We start from the raw sequence: 19,871 nt of genomic DNA, 5'->3' as shown, positions 1-19,871 counted from the left end.
CTTCATTTCAGACACTGCTCCGCATCATGGGGGTACAGGTCGGTACCCCACTGGACAACCACAACAACAAAAAAAACTCCTGCGGTTTCTGCACCCGCACACGGATGCTGTGGCGCCTGTCCAGTGCTGCTTCCCCGGCACACGCGTGGGAGCCCGCGAGGAGCGGGAGCGCGCCGGGAGGGTTTGTTTACAGCGCGCACCACGCGGTACGCGGAAGAGGGGGGGGTGTGTGCGTGATGATGTCACGGTTTCCTGGAGCAGTGCGGCGGACGGAGCGCGTCTGGCTGAGGGTCCCAGGGCTCGAGCGAAGCATGACAACACAGGTGAGAGCAGCCGCGCTCACCGGCAGTCTGGCGTGCAGCGGGGGCCGGCTCGCCGCGCAGGCCGGGTTTGCGGACAGTGTTTCCCGAGAGGAGGAGGAGGCCGGGGCTGTGCTGAGATGTCTGTGCGCGCTGGGGCATTGTCACTGCGGCTACATGGCTCGTCGTTCTCCGCCTTGCCGGGGCGGCAGGCCTCGCAGCTCCCACCGGCGCCGGTGACGTTGGCCCAGCGTGTCCTGCGCGGCTCAGAGCGGTCCCGTTCCCGCACCGCCCCTCCCCCGCCCGCCGTCCCTCGGCCCCGTCTGGTGTCTGCTTCACGGCCGTCTTTCGCCCCGGCGGCTCCGGTCGCACCGCCGTGGCGCAGTGGAGACGAGGACGTGAAGGGAGGCGGAGGGGCAGCATCTTCGGCGCACGGACCACTTGTGCCGCGAAGGCTCTGCCTGCTGCCCTCACACCCCCTCTGGCCTGCCAGCTCACAGCGAACAGCTCTTGACCCGAGACTACCTAAACTACACCGGGAGTGCCAGGAACAGCCGTCTCTTAACGTGAGCAGATGGAGTCTGTAGCTGTTGCTCAACAGCACAGCTAGGATACCGTTCCCGAGCACCCACGCCCCGTCCCCAGCGTGAGGCTCTCCTGCGTCCGTTCAGCCCGGTGGGCGGTCGCCAGGTGTGGGGATGTCCGGTGGGCGGTGACCGGTGTGTCGTGCTCTCCCTGCCTGCTGACGCAGAAGCCACCCAGCTCCTGATCGGTCAGTGCTGACCGTCAGTGGGGATCAATAGTCAGAGAACAGCCCCACCGTGATGCAACGCAGAAAGCCAGGACACCTTTTTATTACAATGACCTGCTCCTTGGTTCTGCATCTCCTTAATCTGCTACAGAAAGGGGCCCGAAGGAGCATAAAATAGTAGTTTTTGTTTTCTGCTTTTGGAGGAAATGGACCTGGATACTGACCTAAACAAAGAACAGAGGAGCTCTTACAAAGGACAGCAGGCGGGCAGCCACCCTTCTGGGGGCAAGCAGCTGATGGCCTTTGTGGCCCTGAGGGAGCCTCCCCAGGGGCCGTCGGCGCTCCCCTGGGTGGTGGCGGGAGTGGGGGGGTGGGCGCGGGGTCTGGCAGGAGGAACAGTCCAGTGACGGGGTGGGGGGCGTTAACACAGCTGTCCAGACGCAGTGGCCGACCAGTGACCAGCGACCCTCTCCGCAGTGTGCCTTTCGAATTAGCGTCCCCGGGAGAGGAAAGCCGTTAAATGTCACTTTGATTTGTGGGGAGCACTGCGGCCTCTCAACGCGGGGGCCCTGGGCTCGGTGCCAGGACGGGTCTGCCGTCTGCGTGGAGTCTGCATGTTCTCCCCGCGTGCGCCTGGGTTTCCTCCCACAGTCCAGAGACATGCTGGGGGGGTTAACTGTCTCCTGGGTGTGAGAGTGAGTGTTTCTGCCCTGCGATGGACTGGCGTCCCGCGGGCTGCTGGGATCGGCTCCCGGGAGTGGATGGATGGACTGTGCCCGGCTTTTAATCCGAGCCTCTCCCGGTTCTTCCTTCCAAGGTCTAGACTCCCGGAAGTATGGAAGCGGAGGCGAACGCGTTCCGTGTGGAATTCCCGGACTTCTCCTGCTCCGTCCTGCAGAAGCTGAACCAGCAGCGGCAGCTGGGCCAGCTGTGCGACATCACGGTGGTGGTGCAGGGCCGCCGGTTCCGCGCGCACCGCGCCGTGCTGGCCGCCAGCTCGCCCTACTTCTGCGACCAGGTGCTGCTGAAGAACAGCCTGCGCGTCACGCTGCCCGACGTCATGCCCCCCGCCGTCTTCGAGAGCCTGCTGCTGTCCTGCTACACCGGCGCGCTGCTGCTGCCCGCCGCCGACGTCGTGGCCTTCCTGACGGCCGCCAGCTTCCTGCAGATGTGGCACGTGGTGGACAAGTGCACCGAGCTGCTGGAGGGCAACCCGGCGGTGCTGTGCCAGCGCTCCTGCCCCGGCAGCGCCCTCCCCTCGCCCCGCAGCGGCGCCGGCGACTGCGCGGACTGCGAGGCGGAGCCCCCCGGCGAGGAGGGCCCCCGGCCGCTGTACGTCCCGCCCAGCATCATGTGCCACCGGAGGTGGGTGCAGGTCAAGGCGGAGAAGCCCGAGCCGGAGGTGCCGCCCCCCCAGGAGCCCCAGGGCCCCGACCCCGAGCGGCCCCGCCCCGCGGAGCCGGAGAGCCAGCCGGCCGCGGAGGAGGCGCCGGCGGAGGAGCTGAAGGGGAGCCGGGAGGGGGAGCCCCCTTACGACGAGCCGCTGGACTTCTACGGGGCGTCCACGGAGGGGTTCGGCGCCGACAGAGCCGAGGCGGGCGGCCCGGCGGGGGGCGGAGAGGACTGTGGGCCGGGGGCGGGGCCGGGGGGCGACGAGGGGGCGGAGCCGTCGCCGGGCCTCCAGGAGGAGACCTCGCACTCGGGCTTCACCGCCGTGGTGTACAAGCTGTACCCCTGCCAGTGCGGCAAGAGCTTCACCCACAAGAGCCAGCGCGACCGGCACATGAGCATGCACCTGGGGCTGCGGCCCTACGGCTGCGGCGTCTGCGGCAAGAAGTTCAAGATGAAGCACCACCTGGTGGGGCACATGAAGATCCACACGGGCATCAAGCCCTACGAGTGCAGCATCTGCAGCAAGCGCTTCATGTGGAGGGACAGCTTCCACCGGCACGTGTCCTCCTGCTCCCGGGCCTACCAGGCCCGCCGCGCCCAGCAGGCCGCCCACATCTGCTGACGCTCTTCCTCTCGCTGAAGGCGTGGCGAGGAGACCCCCCTGCCCGGCCCCCGTGACGCGCGCCTATGTTCGCTGGAGGGACATCGGGGACGTCTGCTGCCCGCGGGCTGGCTCTGTTGCAGCGGTGCGTCCCGGCACATTCCCGGCGGTGAGACCGGACAGCCGGGAGCGCCGGACGTGTTGAGCTTGGTTGTGTATTCGTTATTTATTCCCTCCCCCTGGGGGGGTGGAGAGGAACGCTGTGCGGACGAGTGGACTTGTGGACGTGTGGAAGCTGGAGCTGGGTCTCCTGTCCTAGTCCTTCTTGGAGACGGGACCGTCGGGAAGCCGCAGTCATTCTTCCCCCCCCTGCGGAGCTCCCGCCGGGACGAGACTCGTCTGCAGGTCGTCTCCGCCCGAGGGGGGGGGGCACGTGGAGCAGGTGGCTTTGGAAAGGGTGGGGCTTCCAAGCGGTTTATTTTCCTCGGCTCCCACGCGCTGAAGGAGGCCTGGAATCCGCAGGATATACGGGAGTCTTTAGCTTTACAGCCGGTAGGTCCAGGAGGGAGCTCTGTCCGGTGCCGGGCGGATTGCGGATTCGTTCCTCCTCATTCTGGAGCAGACAGGGCGGATGGCGCTGTTGTCCGCCGTCTGGCTCTCGGACAGGTCCGTGGGAAGGAGCCGTCGAGGCCTGGAGCGTCAGGAGCAGGTTGTCGGTGTAACAGTGGGGCCGGAGGCTGTGTAAATATTGTTTACCACTGGCAGTGCTTCGGCTGAAACATGGCCGCTGCACACAGCGGCACGAGTTGGGATTTCTGCTTTTCCTGACGCAGTGATTCCAGTGGGAATCAGCTCTGCTGTCACAATACGGGTATTCTGCTGTTTTGAGTAGCACAGGGTCACAGGGTTTTGGTGATCACACAAGCCACGAAGCAGAAAACAACCAGTAAAAAAAAGCTGGCTTGGTACATTTTTAGTCATTTTAGAAAATGATGTGAAACATTTTTGTTTTTAAATTGGCTGATTACATTATGGGTGTTAATAATCTCTCTTTAGCTAGTTTACTGTACGTCAGATAAGCACTTACAGCCAAATAGCATAGTTTCTGCTTTATTTCAGTTGACATCTTTTGAAATAGGAGTGTCTCAGACACTTCCTGATAAGGGAATATGATGTCGAAATCATTTGTGGAGTTGGATTGTTCTTTCATATTTTACATGTATATTAATATATACTACTGAATATCAGGGGTACTTTATTGAAAGTGAAATGTTTTCCTTTTTATACTGAAAGTGTAGATATGTTTATTTATTTCAAGAGTACTAAGAGATATGAATCTGTTATACTTTTTAATAGACAAACTTTCTGTTTACACTTCAAGTGCAGAACGTTAATTGCAGCTTCAAACAAAGTGATTATTATTATTATTTTGCAAGAACTGTATACCTTCAGTCAGGCCGGTGGTTTTATGGAGCTGCTCTGCTTGCTGAGAGTCTCTGAAAACTATCGTTTGTTTCCAACTTTGATTTAGAGCTGAAACAATCCAATACAGACGGGTCACCTCGTAAGCACAAGAAATACGAGATGACCACTTCAGGGTGGAGTGCAAAGTCTGTGTGTGTTAACTGCTTCAATTCCTTACGCTTTCTCACTCTTTACAAGAAAGACAATTCTGCCATTCATCTGCGACTCATGGAGTTATTTAGTATGAAGGATGATGGTTTACAGAATATATATATGTATAAAATGCGTGCCTTTAATTTCACAGAAGACGTCATTAGTGTCCACGCTCCAGATACTAGTCTCCTACACTACTGAAGCTGTTTGGAATTGTTCAGAAACTGCACAAGTAGACAAAAAGCAGTTCTAATGTAATTTAGGTTAATAAGCAGTTTCTTACAGCTGACATAGACAGCGTGGCTAGGAGCACTGTCAGCTAGGTATTCTGCCTACTGTATTATTAACTTTCTTTAAAATTCCCACCACACAACACCAAATGTCTGTGGAATATTTTGAACATTCCTAAAAATGTACAAATGAAAAAATGGAGAAAACGCCTTCTGAGAGTGCAAGTCTCTTACAGTGCAGAGTAGCCTGTGCCGTCTCTCTCCAAGGGAGCAGGGGTCCCTGGGCCCAGTCTGTCTGCGAATGATTCTCTGAGTGTTCTGGGGTTCCGGGCTGAAGAAGGGTGCTAATAAATACATCTCATGGCTGCAGTGTGGGGTTGAGCTCTCTATGGGGGGAGTCTGCCTTCTCTCATGGAGAGCTGCAGAGCTGACGCACGTGGCTCTGAAACTGTCTGAGAGCAGAGGAGCTCTGGTTGGAGCTGGTGCCGTTGGGTCCAGCTCAGCTGGGATGAAGACAGGCGGACAGACACTGTGGTTGCTCTGGGCTCCTGCCTGCTGGGCTGCACCGTGCAGTCGCCTGTCCGGACTGGCAAAGAGCAGCCCAGCAGGTCTTGAGGTCTGGTGTCCTCAGCAGTCTATGGCGGGTGGAGAGGCCTCACTGTTTTATGCAAAGGGTGGTAGGAGTGGGGAACAAGCCATGAGAGAGGGGTCCTCCACCCTGCACAGCTGTGGGCCTGAGAAAGATCAGAGGCTGTGTGAGTCCTTTTACTTCCACATCCATTTACATTTACACACACGTACTGTATATAATAACATGCTGTTTAGGTTGTGTTGAAGCAGTACAGGTCAGAAGGTTCTTTTCTCATCTAGGCTTCTGTTCATATGATAATGCCTGGCTTTTAACCTGTTGACACTAAGAGATTGTTCTCGTTTGTCTCAAGCTGCTGACCGCACAATGCTGACCTGCTCTCCGTTGCCAGTTTGTAAGGGGGGGGCGTCAGGTGGGATGGTGACCAGTTGGGCTGGTGCTGTGCTGTAATGTGTTACTGGATCTGACGTTCGAGGTCTTATCAGAAGCTTCTGCCTTGTGAAGAAAACTTGTGGATCTGCAAGATCGGATTTCTACAGTTACTGTTTCAAGAAAAGCATTTTTAAGGAATTCCTTTTACAAACCTTATTTATACAGAGAACTTTGAGACTTACAGTGAGGGTTGAACACTGCACGCGGTTTAAAAGGGAGAAGGAGAACTGGCAATTGTTGTACTGTACTTGATGTTTTTTGAAGACTGTCAGTGTGAGTTGTACAGTCTGTGTGTTTCTGCTTAAGATCACTGATGCCCTTGGTACTTTCTTCTCATAGAAGAACATCGTGAAGTTTTTGTACAAAATGTGTTCAGCAATAAATGTAAATGGTTTCAGTCTTCTTTGTATGTCTGTTTTATTTGAATTATTGCAGCTGATGTGGTTATTCAAGGTTGCCATGCAGTGCATTCTGAAACTGAAACCATTAGCGTGTCCCAGTGAGAGTAATACAGGCTGTTACTGCAGATCCCTGCACTACTGCAGCACACTGCCAAACAGAAATTCGTTTTTAGCAATGAATTAATTATCCTGAGTAAGTTTTTTTTTTTCTGATTACAGCAACATTCCAACACACAACCCATCGCTGCAAGTAATGCAAGTACATTGCAAGTAATGTTATGCCATCGAAACGCATTAACAATTAAATTGCAGAGGAAGAACAGCATTCCTGTTTTTTTTTTTTCTGGAATGACATGCAGAGCCAAAAAAAAAAAAAGATTTTGTGTCGTTTCAGGAATCACAAAGCACAGGATGAAGTCCGAAAAGAGAGTGCTTTTAGGAATCATTTTTTCCGCACAAGGGGTGGTGGCGGTGTGAACCGAGCCGCGAGACTGAAGCCAGGGGTCTGGCTTGCTTCACGGGGCGGGTGGATGAGTTCCCGGACCGTTCAGTCAGTAACCCCCAAACCAGGCGGGGACCCCGAGCGGTCTGCTCTCGTCCCGACTTGTCCCCCTGCAAACAGCGCAAACACCAGCGCTTTCGTGCCTGCCGTTTTCCGAGCTGCAGTGCCCGTTTCGAGAGTCTTCAATTACAACGCCCGCGGTTCAGCATTGTTCAACTCATCCACCAGGGGGCGGCTGCCTTTCCATCAGCTGCTGGGACTGTTTCACAATCCTGCTGTGTTGAAACGCACTAGAGAAGCCTTCAGGCAGCCCATGCTGGTTCAAGGGTTACGCTCTTTCCAACGGGAAAAGCAGAGCCGTTGACCCTATGTAACTAACAGCGTAACAGCTACGAAACCACTGACACTGCGAGTTGTAATAACCGCACTTGAGCTTTTCGGTACAAATCTGCGCTTGGCCTTTCCTTTCATTGCGAGGCCCGGCTGGATCAGCACGGAGAGATTCCCCGAGTCGGTCTCGCACACTGTCGGATGGCAGAGTCCAGCTCCAGCCCCTGAACACCCCCGACACGCCGCTGGACCTGGCCTCGCAGCGAGAGACGGACAAAACGCAGAGCTCTTCACCTCCTGAGGTCGAGGCAGCGCTGCGCACCGGCCCACAGACCGAGCCTCTGCACTGCAATCGACAAAAACACATTGAGAGTAATTAAAGGCTTGTTCTATTAAATATCTACGATTCATTAACTTTACAGGACAAAAAAAACGGATTTTTCCCGGAACGAAATATTATTTAACCATTTAGTCCTTTAAGTACCTGGTGCATGCCGTTGTTCAGTAGAAGATTGATTAATGGTTGGAAGGAATCGTGGTCACTTTCATCAGAGCAGACCATGGGCCCTGGCTTTGCACGTGTAGGTGAAAGAATCGGGCACTGAGCAGTCACCCCAGTGTGGTACAAGTACCCCGACACCCCCATCCCCCCAGACACGCCCGTCATCACAGCTACCCTGCTCTCAGTAAGTTTTATATTTTTACGTCTCCCGGGTGTGCTCTCCGTGTCGGTGACCCGTTGACTTGAGCGGGGCATTGCTATATGAGTCATTTTCACGTTTTCATTTTCTTTTTAATTTAAAAAAGAGAGCGAAACGAGGACCGAGTGGGTATCTTACAGACGCACACAGCAGAAGTCAGGCCGGGAGTGTCGGACCCGGGCCTTTCTGGCTGCAGTGTGACACCCGTCAGCCAAGGGCGCAATCATATCCGCTCGGTGCGTTTCGCCTGCGTCGGCACCGAAAACCCACAACTGTGCTCAGATACGAGTACGCGTATCTGACGAAGCGTCAGGGCATCGTTTCCCTGCAGCAGCCAATAAAACCGCTCGCTCTGGATGTCGGCCGTGATGATGATGATGATGACTATGAGGATGGTTAGGATGATGATGATGACGACGACGAGGCGCTGACGTCAGATCGTGCAGGGAAACAACGCACGCAGGTTTGTGCTGCAAGCCCCGGCTTGGCTCGGCTCCCGAGCGGACCCGAGCGGACCCGAGCCCCACCGATCACGCCCCCCACCCCGACCCGGAAGCAGGCGCTGACGGGAATTGACACATTTACTTCCGGTGGGGCAGGGAGCTGGAGGAGGAACAGCAGCCGACGGCTGGGGGTAGATGCGGGAGGCCTGGAGCTACGCGAGCCGCTCGGGGGAAATGGGCGACATTTGATCGGGGGGCAGAGGTAAGGCTTTCTGGACTCGGCGCTTTGGCCGGCAGGCGAGGCGTGACAGCCGGCGTGCGCGCTGGCGACCTCCGGCCAAAAGTTTTTACCCCATCCCTGTGTGTGTGTTTTCCCTGGTGGTCGCTCCGGTGCTGGCACTGGTGGTACTTCTGCCGCCGGCTGCGCTGCGAGTGGCGGTGACCCGAAAACACCCGCATTCTGCCGCCCCGGGTCCGGGTCCGGGTCCGGGCTGGGCAGCTCGGGCTCCCCGTCCCGGGACAGCAGCCCGCAGGGGTCCGGGTCCGGCGCCGGGCTCTCAGCCGGGGTGTCTGGTTCACACTTCGCGAAAGTAGCTGGAGCAGGACGGGGCTCGGCGGTGTTCGTTCGGCTTCTACCCGGCGGTTCTCGGTGCGGTCCAGCCCACTTGTGCGCACAGCCCACCAGCGTGCTGTCGTGCCAGACCCCCGCGCCGATAGCCAGCATAGGCGCCGCTAAAACAACAGCGAGAGGAGTCGGCTTCTTCTCAGAAAAGACGCCGCCGCGGTCGGGGTTCCTCTTGACACGCTGTCAGAAAATCAGCTCCGAGCAGTTTTCGTCGTGGCTGGGACGCTCTGGGAGACCTGAGCGGGCGGCGGTAACGTGTCCGCCCCGCTGGAGTCTGCTGCTGGCTCTCTCGGCGGTCCGGGCGCCGGGAAATGAAATGCCACTTTCGGCTCAAGTTCCCGGCAGCGGCGGGGCGTCCTTCATTTCCTCAGGAGAGTGCGTGGCGTCTGGCGGAGGTACAGTAGGGATGGTGGGCACGCAGAGTTTGGTGCTTTTGGATTTGGGGGTTTTCGCTTCGGACTGGAGCGAAGGAAGTGCTTGAGACACCCGGTTACGACCTGGACAGGCGTGCGACGCTGACACAGCAGTGTGCGCTGTTCATCAGGCGTGTTTTCATAAAAGCGATGCTGTGTACACGCACAGATACATAAAAATTGTATGTTTTTAATGCAAATAGGAGTAGTTAAGACAATGTCACCCACGCCATTAAAAGACTCAAAAGCTCCCTGAAATGGGCAGACACTATCGGCACCTTCTGGTTCATGCGCGTACCTGGTGCTCAGCGCTCTCTCTGCAGAAGTGCAGTTCTCGCCTTGCCGGCAGAGGAGTCCTGCGTGGACATGAATCTCTCCTGCCCGGTGCTCTCGGGGTCTGCTGTGGGGCCCCGTGTCACGGGGAGGGTGCACCAGAGATCTGAGGCTCGCGGTTGCGAGTCCTGCTTGTGCAGGGTCGTGCAGGACTGTGGTCTCGTTCAGCTGTCAGGAAACTCTCTCGCTGCCGGGGCTGAAAGGGGCAGATTTTCATCACTCCTGACAGGCAGGCAGGCCCTAACGAATCCAGATCTTTCGCTGTGTCGAACGGTCCTGAGAACCATCTTTTAAACTGCTTGGGAACACCAAAGAGCTTCAGTCTAGGGCTCTCTTTCCTAATTTTGGGGACCCCCCCCCCCCAGCTCCAGGCTTTAATTCTAGCGGAGCTCCTGGTGACAGATTTGAAATTTGAGGTCACCAGTGACAGGAGCGGTTTGAGCTCTGGAGCTGTTTGCAGTTCATAACCACGTGGGCGGTCTTGCTGTGTTTCATGAGTAACTGATGGTGTCCGATCTTTCCATGAGCCAAACCTGTGTGTGTGAATTAGGGGTTCAGCTCGTTAAAGAGCTTGTCTGGAGTGAAAGCCGGAAGGTTTGGGGGTTAAGAATAGTCAGTGAGAAGGAGAACTAGATGGTTTATCAGTGAAAGTAATGACATTGAAAAGCTTTAAACTGTTGTTGCCTCAGTGTTTTCTGTCTTGGCGTAGGTGAGATGTTGGCTGTTTCTCTGTGCGAGTCCTAGTGTCCCATGCCGAGCTGAGGCTCAGTAAAGTTCTGATTCTGCACGTGGCTGTGGCCAGGCCCTGATCCGCTGGCCTGGAGCTCCTGCTCCGACCCGTCGGCCCCTGTTGGCCCCCGTCGGCATGAAGGCAGCTGCTCCCCATCAGCATCGCGCTGTCCTGACAGGGCCTTTTCTGCGCTTTAATTTTTAACCTGCCTTTCACGTTGGCTGAGGAGTCGTAACCTGGAGGTGTTTCTCGGAGATAAACAGTTCTATATTAGATGATGGGAGATTAGCGGTTACTGTATAGTCTGATTCAGAGGCCGAAGTACATGGCGTTGGCTCAGAGCCACGGAGAGGTTATTCGGTACAGTAGATCGTTTTTTTTTAGTGTGAGATGACCTGTACAGAACTTTCCAATGGGCTTCGCAAGCTTCTGATTCGCCAGGTTCTCAGTGGGCACATGTGTTGTTTACGAAGCTCGAACGTTAATTTATCAGAACTCTTATTCTTGGAGGCGGTGAGGCAGTTGTTTGTTTGCTGCCGGTGGCTGATAGCGCTGTGGTGATCTGCTGCGCGGAGGCCGGCGGCCAGGGCGATCTGCCCGCGTGCTGCTGCTGCCGCTGGTCTCGGCCCTGTCGGGACCCTGGAGGACGGGTCCCCAGCCGCTGGTCTCGGCCCTGTCGGGACCCTGGAGGACGGGTCCCCAGCCGCTGGTCTCGGCCCTGTCGGGACCCTGGAGGACGGGTCCCCAGCCGCTGGTCTCGGCCCTGTCGGGACCCTGGAGGACGGGTCCTCAGCCGCTGGTCTCGGCCCTGTCGGGACCCTGGAGGACGGGTCCTCAGCCGCTGGTCTCGCCAAGCGGTGCATCACGGAGCAGAGCCACTGCCTTGGCCAGCCGTTCGATCGGGGGGGCCCCGAGATGCGCCGGAGGGGAAATCGGCGGGCTCGATCTGACACCCCGGCGCGATGCCGGGGGGCTCGCTGGCGCGGGTGGAGGCGGGCGGGTCTCTCCCCACCGCAGCGCAAATATTTTCATGGCAGGCTCTGCCAGATCAGGGAGAGCCAGAGCAATTAAGCGGTTTGCATGAGCAGGCACTATTGCTTTGCACCCGATAAACCCAGGTTTATATGAGGATAGTTCCTTTAAGGATAAGCTCATAAAAGTCTCTGGCGTTCAGGCTCGGGGCGCTGGGGTGGAAATGCGGCAGCGCAGGAGAGTATGGCGATGGAAAACGCAGGGAGGGGTCGCCCCCTCGTCTTCCTCGGCTGCCCCCCCCAAGACCGCCTCCTCGAGCAGTGCTACTTTTTCTGAAAGGCAGGGGGCATCGAAGGCTGGGGACGCAGGGGGCTGGCAAGGCGGTGGTTTTGCAAGCGGCACTGAGCGCGATCTCGCCCCGTCAGGTCTGTGCTGTAGAACCGTCTGTCGCTGAGCAGCTTGTCTGTGCTTCTTCAATACGCACTGGGCTGTGCAATCTTCCCTTCGAGCCACTTTCAAAGTAGCACATTTTATGGCCTAACAGCCTGAAATCAAAGCTCTTTTAATCGGAATGTATTTTATCTTTATTTACACAGTACAAAGCGCAGCCTCCAAGAGAAAAGCAAAGGCCAGATTTTCTGAAAAGTAATTAAAAGTGAAAGCCTTGGAAAATGGGTTGAATAAGTGTGCGTACCCCTGAGTTGGTGTTTAATGGAAGCCCCTTTGTTTGAATTACAGCCATGATTCTGTTTGGACAGGTCTGTACCAACGTCACACACCTAGATTTGGCTTCTTGGTCTGGGTGGTGCCATATCATTCCCCTTCTCAGTGATGGGCTTGGGCCTGTTCCAAGGGTCATCGAAGGTCTTTGAAATCTTTTTAAATCCATTTTCTGCTCTGGGCCTTTCCACAGCTTTATCCCAGAGGTGGTTTGATAGCAACTTGTTGCATCTCCTCCAGCTGTGTCTTGAAAGAAGCCAGGGTATTGGCTTCATGAACTTGGATGGGTAACCTGTTCCAGACTCCCACGGCTCTTTGTGTAAAGACCTGTCTTCTGTTCCCAGTGCACTTCCTGGTACAGCGAAGACTGCAGAGGTTGAACGTGTGTTACGTTCGGTCTATGGTACTTCCTGTGCCCTGTCTTCAGTGTGCAGACGCCTCTGTTTTACAACCTGTTTGTGTTTTTGTGTGATTGGAGGGCTAGGTGAGCGCGGCCGTGGCGTCGGGGAGCCGGTGTGAGTTTCTAGGGTGTGTAGCTCCTGTGTGAGGTGTACCTGCAGGCGTCAGTGCGATCTCCAGTAACATGCCCTTCTGTCCCCTCTTCACAGCCTCCTGCAGGCCTGTGTTCGTGTGCTGTTTCACACCGCTCTGCTCTGAACAGAGCATGTTTTCCTGGCCTTTCTGTCCGGTTCGCTCATTACTGCCTGCTTGGCAGGATTTTGACTCTCCTCCAGAGTCGTAATGCCGTCCCAGCCCTCCCCCCTCCATCTGTAACAGATAGCCCATTTCTCAAAATTCCTCATTTTACAGGAAATAACTTTCTTCCTACACTGCAGGAAAAAAAAAAGCTGCCTATCTAGTTCATGCCCACCTCATTTTGCTTTGCTTGTTTAGCGAATTTGGCAGCTTTGCTTATTCGGTTTTGCAAAATAGGCAGAATCCTGCTCATCTTAAAACAGACTGCTTATTCCCCCGCCCCCCCGCAGATGCCGGATTGTGAAGGTTTTGTGTAGCAGGCTTTTCAAAGGATGTTTTATTTGCATGTAGCTCAGATCAAGCCATGTGGTCTCCAGCTTTGCCAATAAAATGAGGTGAAAACGGGCGGCTTTCTGTGTTGGGCCCTGCCTGAGCCCCGCAGCCTCCGTCAGGACAGCGGGACAGTTCGCTGGGCTGTCCAGCGAGCCTGTTCTGCCAGCAGGACAGCTGCAGTTCCTGTGGAATTAAATGTCAGTCTTTTGAATGTGCAAAAATTAATATCAAATTTATGCTGAAAGGGGGCATTAGAGAAAGGCCCAAAATAATGCAGGTCAAGTGAATTCCTCAAATTTGAGTCTCTCCGAGACTCATTTGAGAGCAGGACGCTGATATTGTCAAAGATTGAGCGTTCCAGGTCTGCGGCAAGGCGAGGTCTCGAACCTGGAGCCCAGCTTGTTGGCAGGTGCTGGCACGTCCTGAGAGCGTTTTCCAGACAAATTATCTGGCAGAGGGGAAGGTAGCCCGCCCTCGCAGCCAAAATTATTTGGAATTTAGGCAGCAGAAGAAAAAAGTGCTGTTTGTTTTAGTCGCTTAGGAGAAATGTCAGGTTCCAGGCAGTCCGTGCTGTTCTAGGAAGTGCCAAGCCTCTGTGTTTAAAAAAAAAAATTGCCTGGAATTCGCAAAATGAATGCTGTGACTGGCTGGTTAAGTTTTAAATCGGTTCGATGTGTAATCTGGAGGCGGTAAATAATCAGATGGAGCTCTTTCACAGAAGAGCGGCGTGTTTACCTCTGTGGTCTGGGCAGAAGCCAGAGCAGATCAATAAAAGCAAACCCAGGTACACCGCCTCTTATCAGGCTCCTCAGCACAGCTCTCAGACGTGCAGGAGTTTGGGCTCTGCCCGGCAGAAAGACCCGGTAGGGTGGAGCTTTTTGTTTTGTGCTAGATCGTGACACCTGTGGCGTTTACCTGGGGGCTGAGGCTCCTGCTCTGGGACGGGGCGGCAGGGGCCTGTGGTGGAGGGTGGGCGTTCAGGCAGCCGAGAAGGGCTGAGGGACAGGGCGCTAGGCCCGGCAGGACCCAGCTGGGGAAGGAAGGGCTGAGTTCCTGCGTCACCCAGCCAGATCAGCCCAAGTTGCTGCAGGACCAGATCCCCGTCAGGATCCTGCGGGACTCACCAGCAGGCGGGAAAGAAGAGCAGCAGGCGTTTGTGTTGATTAATCTGTGCTCTGCAGGAAGAAGTGGAAGCGGGGAAGCACCAGGCACGAGAGATGATTATTAATTATTGATCTTGCCGTAGTACAGTAAACTGCTTCTATTCAAGTGGCTCTTTTCACTTGATTGCATAACGGTAATAAAACTGAATAGTTTGTAAGAAAATCGCTTAGTCTCCAGGCTGTGGTTTCTTTCTAGGAAAACGGAATCTGAATATTCCCGCAGGGCTCTTGGCGTTAGTGGAGAACTGCTTTGTTTGGCGCAGTCGACGCACGAGATGAGATCTCCTTTCTGTGGATACGTGGCTGTGACTTGTTGACTAGTCTAATGAGCTCGAGTTCTTCTGAAGGCTTCTGTTCTCCCTGAAGCACAACGACATTTTAAAGGAAGAGCCCCGAAAGAGAGAGAGAACCCCTAATGATTCGCCTCTTCTGTGTTTTGTTTTGTTTTTGTGTGCTGACAGGCTGTCGAAACGCAAAACAATCAGAGAACCGCTTCGAGAGATGGACGACGGCAGCAGCTTCATAGAATTCGACGTGCCGGAGTTCAGCAGCACGGTCCTGAGCCAGCTGAACGAGCTGCGCCTGCAGGGCAAGCTATGTGACATCATCGTGCACATCCAGGGCCAGCCCTTCCGGGCCCACAAGGCCGTGCTGGCCGCCAGCTCGCCCTACTTCCGCGACCACTCGGCCCTCAGCACCATGAGCGGGCTCTCCATCTCCGTCATCAAGAGCCCCGACGTCTTCGAGCAGCTGCTGTCCTTCTGCTACACGGGCCGGATGTCCCTGCAGCTCAAGGACGTCATCAGCTTCCTGACGGCGGCCAGCTTCCTGCAGATGCAGGCGGTCATCGACAAGTGCACCCAGATCCTGGAGGGCATCCACTCCAAGATCAGCCTGCCGGGCCCCGCCGACGCCGCGCTGGGCGCCCGGGAGGGCCTCCGGGCCCGGAGCAACGGCGTGAAGGACGGCCACCTCTTCGTCAACCCCCTGGAGATCTCCCCCCCCTGCTTCCCCCGCCAGGCCCTCGCGCCCGCGGCCGGCGGGGACGCCAGGGCGGACCGGGGCCCGGCCAGGCCGCGGCCGCAGGAGGAGGGGCAGTCGGACCGGGGCAGCAGCGGCAGCGTGTCGGAGCAGGAGGCGCCGGCGGAGGGCGAGCACGAGCAGGTGGAGCTGATCGGCAGGGACGGCCAGGTGACCGACGTGCGCGTGAAGCTGGAGAAGCCGGAGCGGCCCAGCTGCTCGGACAGCTCCTCGGCGGGGGACGACGGCTACCACACGGAGATGGTGGACGGGGAGCAGGTGCTGGCGGTCAGCGTGGGCTCCTACGGGCCGGTGGTGCCGCACGCCGGCTACGCCTTCCCCCCGCTGGCGGCGCCGGCGCCCTCCCCGGCCGGCTTCGTGAGCCTCAGCAGCTCCAGCCCCTCGCGCTCCATGCTCAGCGGCTTCCGGGGCGGCCGGGCCCGGCCCAAGCGGCCCGTGCCGGTGCCGGCGCCGGCGGAGGCGCCCGGCGGGCTCAAGCCCGCCCAGGAGGACGGGGAGGCGGTCCTGGCGGGCGGCGGCGGCGGCGGCTTCGAGGGCGACCTGCAGGAGAGGAGCTTGCAGGGCCAGTGGTACCCCTACAACGAGCGGCTCATCTGCATCTACTGCGGCAAGTCCTTCAACCAGAAGGGCAGCCTGGACCGGCACATGCGGCTGCACATGGGCATCACGCCCTTCGTCTGCAAGTTCTGCGGCAAGAAGTACACGCGCAAGGACCAGCTGGAGTACCACATCCGCGGGCACACGGACAACAAGCCCTTCCGCTGCGAGATCTGCGGGAAGTGCTTCCCCTTCCAGGGCACCCTGAACCAGCACCTGCGCAAGAAGCACATGGGGCTGGCGGACGCGCGCAACCACCTGGAGTCCCCCGAGAGAACAGAGGGCGCTGCGGAGCAGAGGGACCCCGACGAGCCCCTGGCGGCGGACTTCGGCGCGCCGGGCGGGGGCGGCGAGGACCAGGAGGAGGCCGACCGGTGCAGCCCGGCGGAGGCCCAGGCGTCCAGATGTGATTTCTAGTTCGTTCTTGTCGTTTTGTTTTTTGTTGTTGTTGTGTCGCGCTTTCAGATTTTTTTCCCCCCCGTAACGGAGCTTTAATGATTTTGGTTTTGAAAGTTTCCTCTCGTGTACTTCCACGGATTTATTGGGAAACTCCAAAAGGAGGAGGAGGAGGAGTGCTGGGCAGGTGTGCTGTCCGGGGTCGCGCCACGGCGTTTCCCCCTTCGACGTTCCGTGTTCCCGTGTCCGAGGCGTGTGGACACGCTGCAATAAAGCGGGAGCCCCGATAGCAGACCTCCGCGGAGCTCCGGCGTGGGCACGAGGCCGAGAGGGGCGGGAGCATCTCGACAAGGAGTCGTTTCCAGCGGCGCGGCGCCGCGTGCGGAGTCCACCCGTTCGATACCTCAGTCTCCAGAGCACACACACCACAGGACAGTATTTCCCTTCAGGACCCGTCGGGCTCGTCCTCACAGCTAAGGGCCCGACGGGGGCCCCTGGGCAAGCTTTCCGTCCGCACCGGGCCTCGCCGCGCCCGCTGGAGTGCTCCCTGTTCCTCTCGCGGACTGCTCCGGGCTCTCCGGGCTCTCCGGCTCTCCGCACGGCAGCGCAGGAGGGGGGGCGGGAGGTAGAGAGTCGTAGGCTTGCATGATTTGACGGTGTGGATTTTCGCCCCATTGTTTGTCTTGGCTAAACGCGGTGTGGTGCTGGTGTTTTTTTATTTTATTTACAGGAAGTAGCACTTACGGTGGAAGCCGCTGGCCTTCTCTCCATCAGGCCTGCCCTGTCTGTGCTAGAGGAGCGAGCTGTAACCTGCGAGCTGGGCGGAGATTTTCGTTTTGCTTTTCCTTGATGGCGAAAAGTCCTGCAGAGCCGTGGGCTGTGGGCAGCAAGGCCGTGCCGGGCTTTTCCGATTCAGCCGTGAAGCAGAGTGGGCTGGAAGAGGAAGAATTAGATTCTCCCAGTAGTGTGCTTTGCATTTCGTTAGTATCATATAAGTCTTTTCATTGTCTTTAGTTCATGCATTGGGCCTCTTGTCGTCAGTCTCGTCCGATTGCAATACTGTTCTAAATCCTAAAGATGCTGGTGTGTCGGCTTCTCAGACGGTTAACGAAGAGAGGACTGGTGGACTTGCTCGGAGTTAGAGCTCCAAGTGTGTGTCTTTCAAGAATCAAGCATCAGCCCGAGATCCAGACCTGCACTTTGGAAGAGCAGGATTCTGCCCGACTGAGCCCTGACTCCTGAAGGCCATGCTGAAGCAACGGCGGCCCGTCTCCCAGGCGACCGTCGTCGTGGTCGCCATGGTGCTGAGCCGCCCGCCGCGGTCCTCTCGCTGCTCTGGGCCCCACCTGCGCCTCGGGACCGGACCGGACCCACAGATCAGCTCGGCTGTCTCTTAATGTGTTGGGTTGCAGGTCTTGACCTGCGGGCTCCAGAGCTCCCGTTCCTGGACCGGATCGGGTCGATGGAGCCCGGACCAGAGAGGGGGCGCTTGGGCCCCACTGAGCTGCAGCGCCTCCCATCAGGCTATTGAGGCTGAAAGCAGGAGCCCGGCTGGGCAGCCCGATTCTGAAGTGCTGCTGGCGCACAGAGCAGCGAGTCTGCCGCCGGCCTCTCCCCCTTTGACAAGTGTCCGTTTGTCAGGGCTCCCTTCCCCGTGCGCTGTGCCAGCTCTGCGGACAGCTGACCGCAGCTGGCACAGGGCCAGGGCTCACGCCAGCACACCCGACCGGCCGCGGGCGGAGCTTGGTTCGGCCCGGGATCACAAAGCCGGACCAGCCTGCGCTGAGAACAGGGCCAGCTTGCTTTTCTGAGTGAATTCTAGCTCTCACTACTGAGTTTGTCATCACTTGGCGGGCCTGCTCTTCTTCAGCAGCAGCCTGGGCTGGACGTCTCCTCCTTCTCCTTCACTAGAACCATATGCGCTTGCATGAAGTTTCCTTTGTTCTAGACTGAAGTCTTTAGCTGGTGCTGCTCTGAGACCAGGGATCATTCTTCTCGATCCTTTCTGAACTAAGGCTCTACAGTTCTTTTTGTGGTGTGGTGATCAAAACTGTCCCCGAGCCTTCGGTCTGGCAGCGTCCCTGTTTCCTTAGGTGTGAACCATGGGGCAGCAGGTGATTGGTTGACAGGGTGTTCAGCTGCCCCACCCCCTGCAGACCCTCTGTATCAGTGATGCTGTACTTGGCCAGTCCTCCTGGAAAAGCTCTGGCTCCTCAGGGACATGTCTGCTCGACTGTGTTGCTGTGGCTACCACCTCGGCTGTCCGCTGTCGCTCCTCTCGATCCCGAGTTCCCATGGGGCTGCTCCAGCTCCTGACAGCCCAGACTGGCCGTGATCGTCACCAGTGCTCGTGGCTTCCCTTGGAAAGCAGGGTGGAGCTGTTGACCTGGGCCGCCCGGTGTGTGGTGGAATCCTACTTTTTAAGTGTGGCTTGGTGGATCATTGCCCATAAAACACTCCAAACCCAGCCGACTTCAAGGCTGAATGGTTTTCCTTCCTGGCTTTGTATTGAAAGGTTACACAGTATCGGCTGCCCTCCGCTCCGCTTAACCAACACTACTACACTACCAGTCTGTACAGCTACGTCCTGAACTCCTTCTACCAGAATCCTCAGAAGTCTCTTCAGTCCGCTGGATAACATCCAAAATCTACTAAAGAAACACACTCAGAACTACACAACCCGATCAATGTGGAACGCTTTGTATCAATATACCACTCTCCCACTTACTGCTGCGGTGAAACTGTTTACAGATGTCTTGGAGGCTGAGTTTGGCGGTCTCTAGTGGCAGCCGTTTCCACATATCCCCCTCTTCCCCAGCTCATCCCAATGGGACAAGCAGGAGGCCCGTACCTCAGACAGCTGTTCTCCCCATCTGCATGGCTTTGTCATGCTTTCCCGAGGTCTGGAATGGGCTCTAGTCTACATCCTGACCTGCCTGCAGCCCTACCTGCAGCTGCGTGGAAGTCTGGGTCCATCACTAGGTCTTCACAGAAAGTGAATTCTGAAATCCAGCCTATTACTGCTTTTTTCCCTATCACGGGAGTGCTGTCCTGCTTCTCCCACATGAGTGACGCTTATATAGCGCTTTTCTGGACACCCCACTCAAAGCGCATTACAGGTACTGGAGACTCCCCTCCACCACCCGCCCCACCTCGATGTTGCGACGGCAGCCACAGTGCACCAGAGCGCTCCACACACCAGCTATTAGTGGGGAGGAGAGCAGAGTGATGAAGTCATTAGTCATCAGGAGGCCATGACTGGTAAGGGCCAGTGGGGAATTTCACTATACTGGGGCATTAGGACCCGCCGCAGGGTGAGCGCCTCCTACTGGCCCCACTGCTGGCATAGGTGTCAGTGTTTGTAAAATGAGTCTCTTGCGATGTAGAAGAGCTCAGTGAGGTCCTCCTCTTGTCGAAGCAAGCATCCTGGCAGGGTCTCTCGGTCGCAGCCAAGTTTCAGAATCTCGACATGCATCCTTCCCACTTTGTTTGGAAACCATGAACTGTGCTCATGCTGTGCTTAGCTGTCTTGAAATGACGCAGTTTGTTTTCATACTTTTTTTT

The 19,871-nt window shown here is 56.8% G+C and overlaps 2 protein-coding genes across 6 annotated transcripts; both read left to right on the top strand.

Annotated features, from left to right (window-relative positions):
* The first annotated feature begins 216 nt into the window (after positions 1-216).
* Positions 217-6,310, top strand: zbtb43 (zinc finger and BTB domain containing 43). 2 transcript variants are annotated; one of them, XM_069183508.1, is made up of 2 exons: positions 217-323; positions 1,868-6,310. In XM_069183508.1, exon 2 carries the CDS (start codon positions 1,886-1,888, stop codon positions 3,062-3,064), a length of 1,179 nt encoding a protein of 392 aa, XP_069039609.1. In that variant the 5' UTR covers positions 217-323; positions 1,868-1,885; the 3' UTR covers positions 3,065-6,310. The 2 variants fall into 2 exon arrangements, with proteins under 2 accessions (XP_069039609.1, XP_069039610.1); XM_069183509.1 differs by lacking the exon at positions 217-323 and adding an exon at positions 339-865.
* A 1,216-nt stretch (positions 6,311-7,526) lies between these two features.
* Positions 7,527-19,068, top strand: zbtb34 (zinc finger and BTB domain containing 34). Of its 4 annotated transcripts, XM_069183504.1 has the most exons (4): positions 7,527-7,830; positions 7,952-8,308; positions 8,445-8,550; positions 14,735-19,068. In XM_069183504.1, exon 4 carries the CDS (start codon positions 14,775-14,777, stop codon positions 16,326-16,328), a length of 1,554 nt encoding a protein of 517 aa, XP_069039605.1. In that variant the 5' UTR covers positions 7,527-7,830; positions 7,952-8,308; positions 8,445-8,550; positions 14,735-14,774; the 3' UTR covers positions 16,329-19,068. The 4 variants fall into 4 exon arrangements, with proteins under 4 accessions (XP_069039605.1, XP_069039606.1, XP_069039608.1 ...); XM_069183505.1 differs by lacking the exon at positions 8,445-8,550; XM_069183507.1 differs by lacking the exons at positions 7,527-7,830; positions 7,952-8,308 and having other exon boundaries at positions 8,330-8,550.
* Positions 19,069-19,871: the final 803 nt, after the last annotated feature.

Source organism: Lepisosteus oculatus, chromosome 24, assembly GCF_040954835.1.
Source record: "Lepisosteus oculatus isolate fLepOcu1 chromosome 24, fLepOcu1.hap2, whole genome shotgun sequence".
In the NCBI taxonomy this organism is placed as follows: domain Eukaryota; kingdom Metazoa; phylum Chordata; class Actinopteri; order Semionotiformes; family Lepisosteidae; genus Lepisosteus; species Lepisosteus oculatus.
Note: the sequence above shows the minus strand (reverse complement) of the source record. Positions and strands in the feature narration are given on the sequence as shown.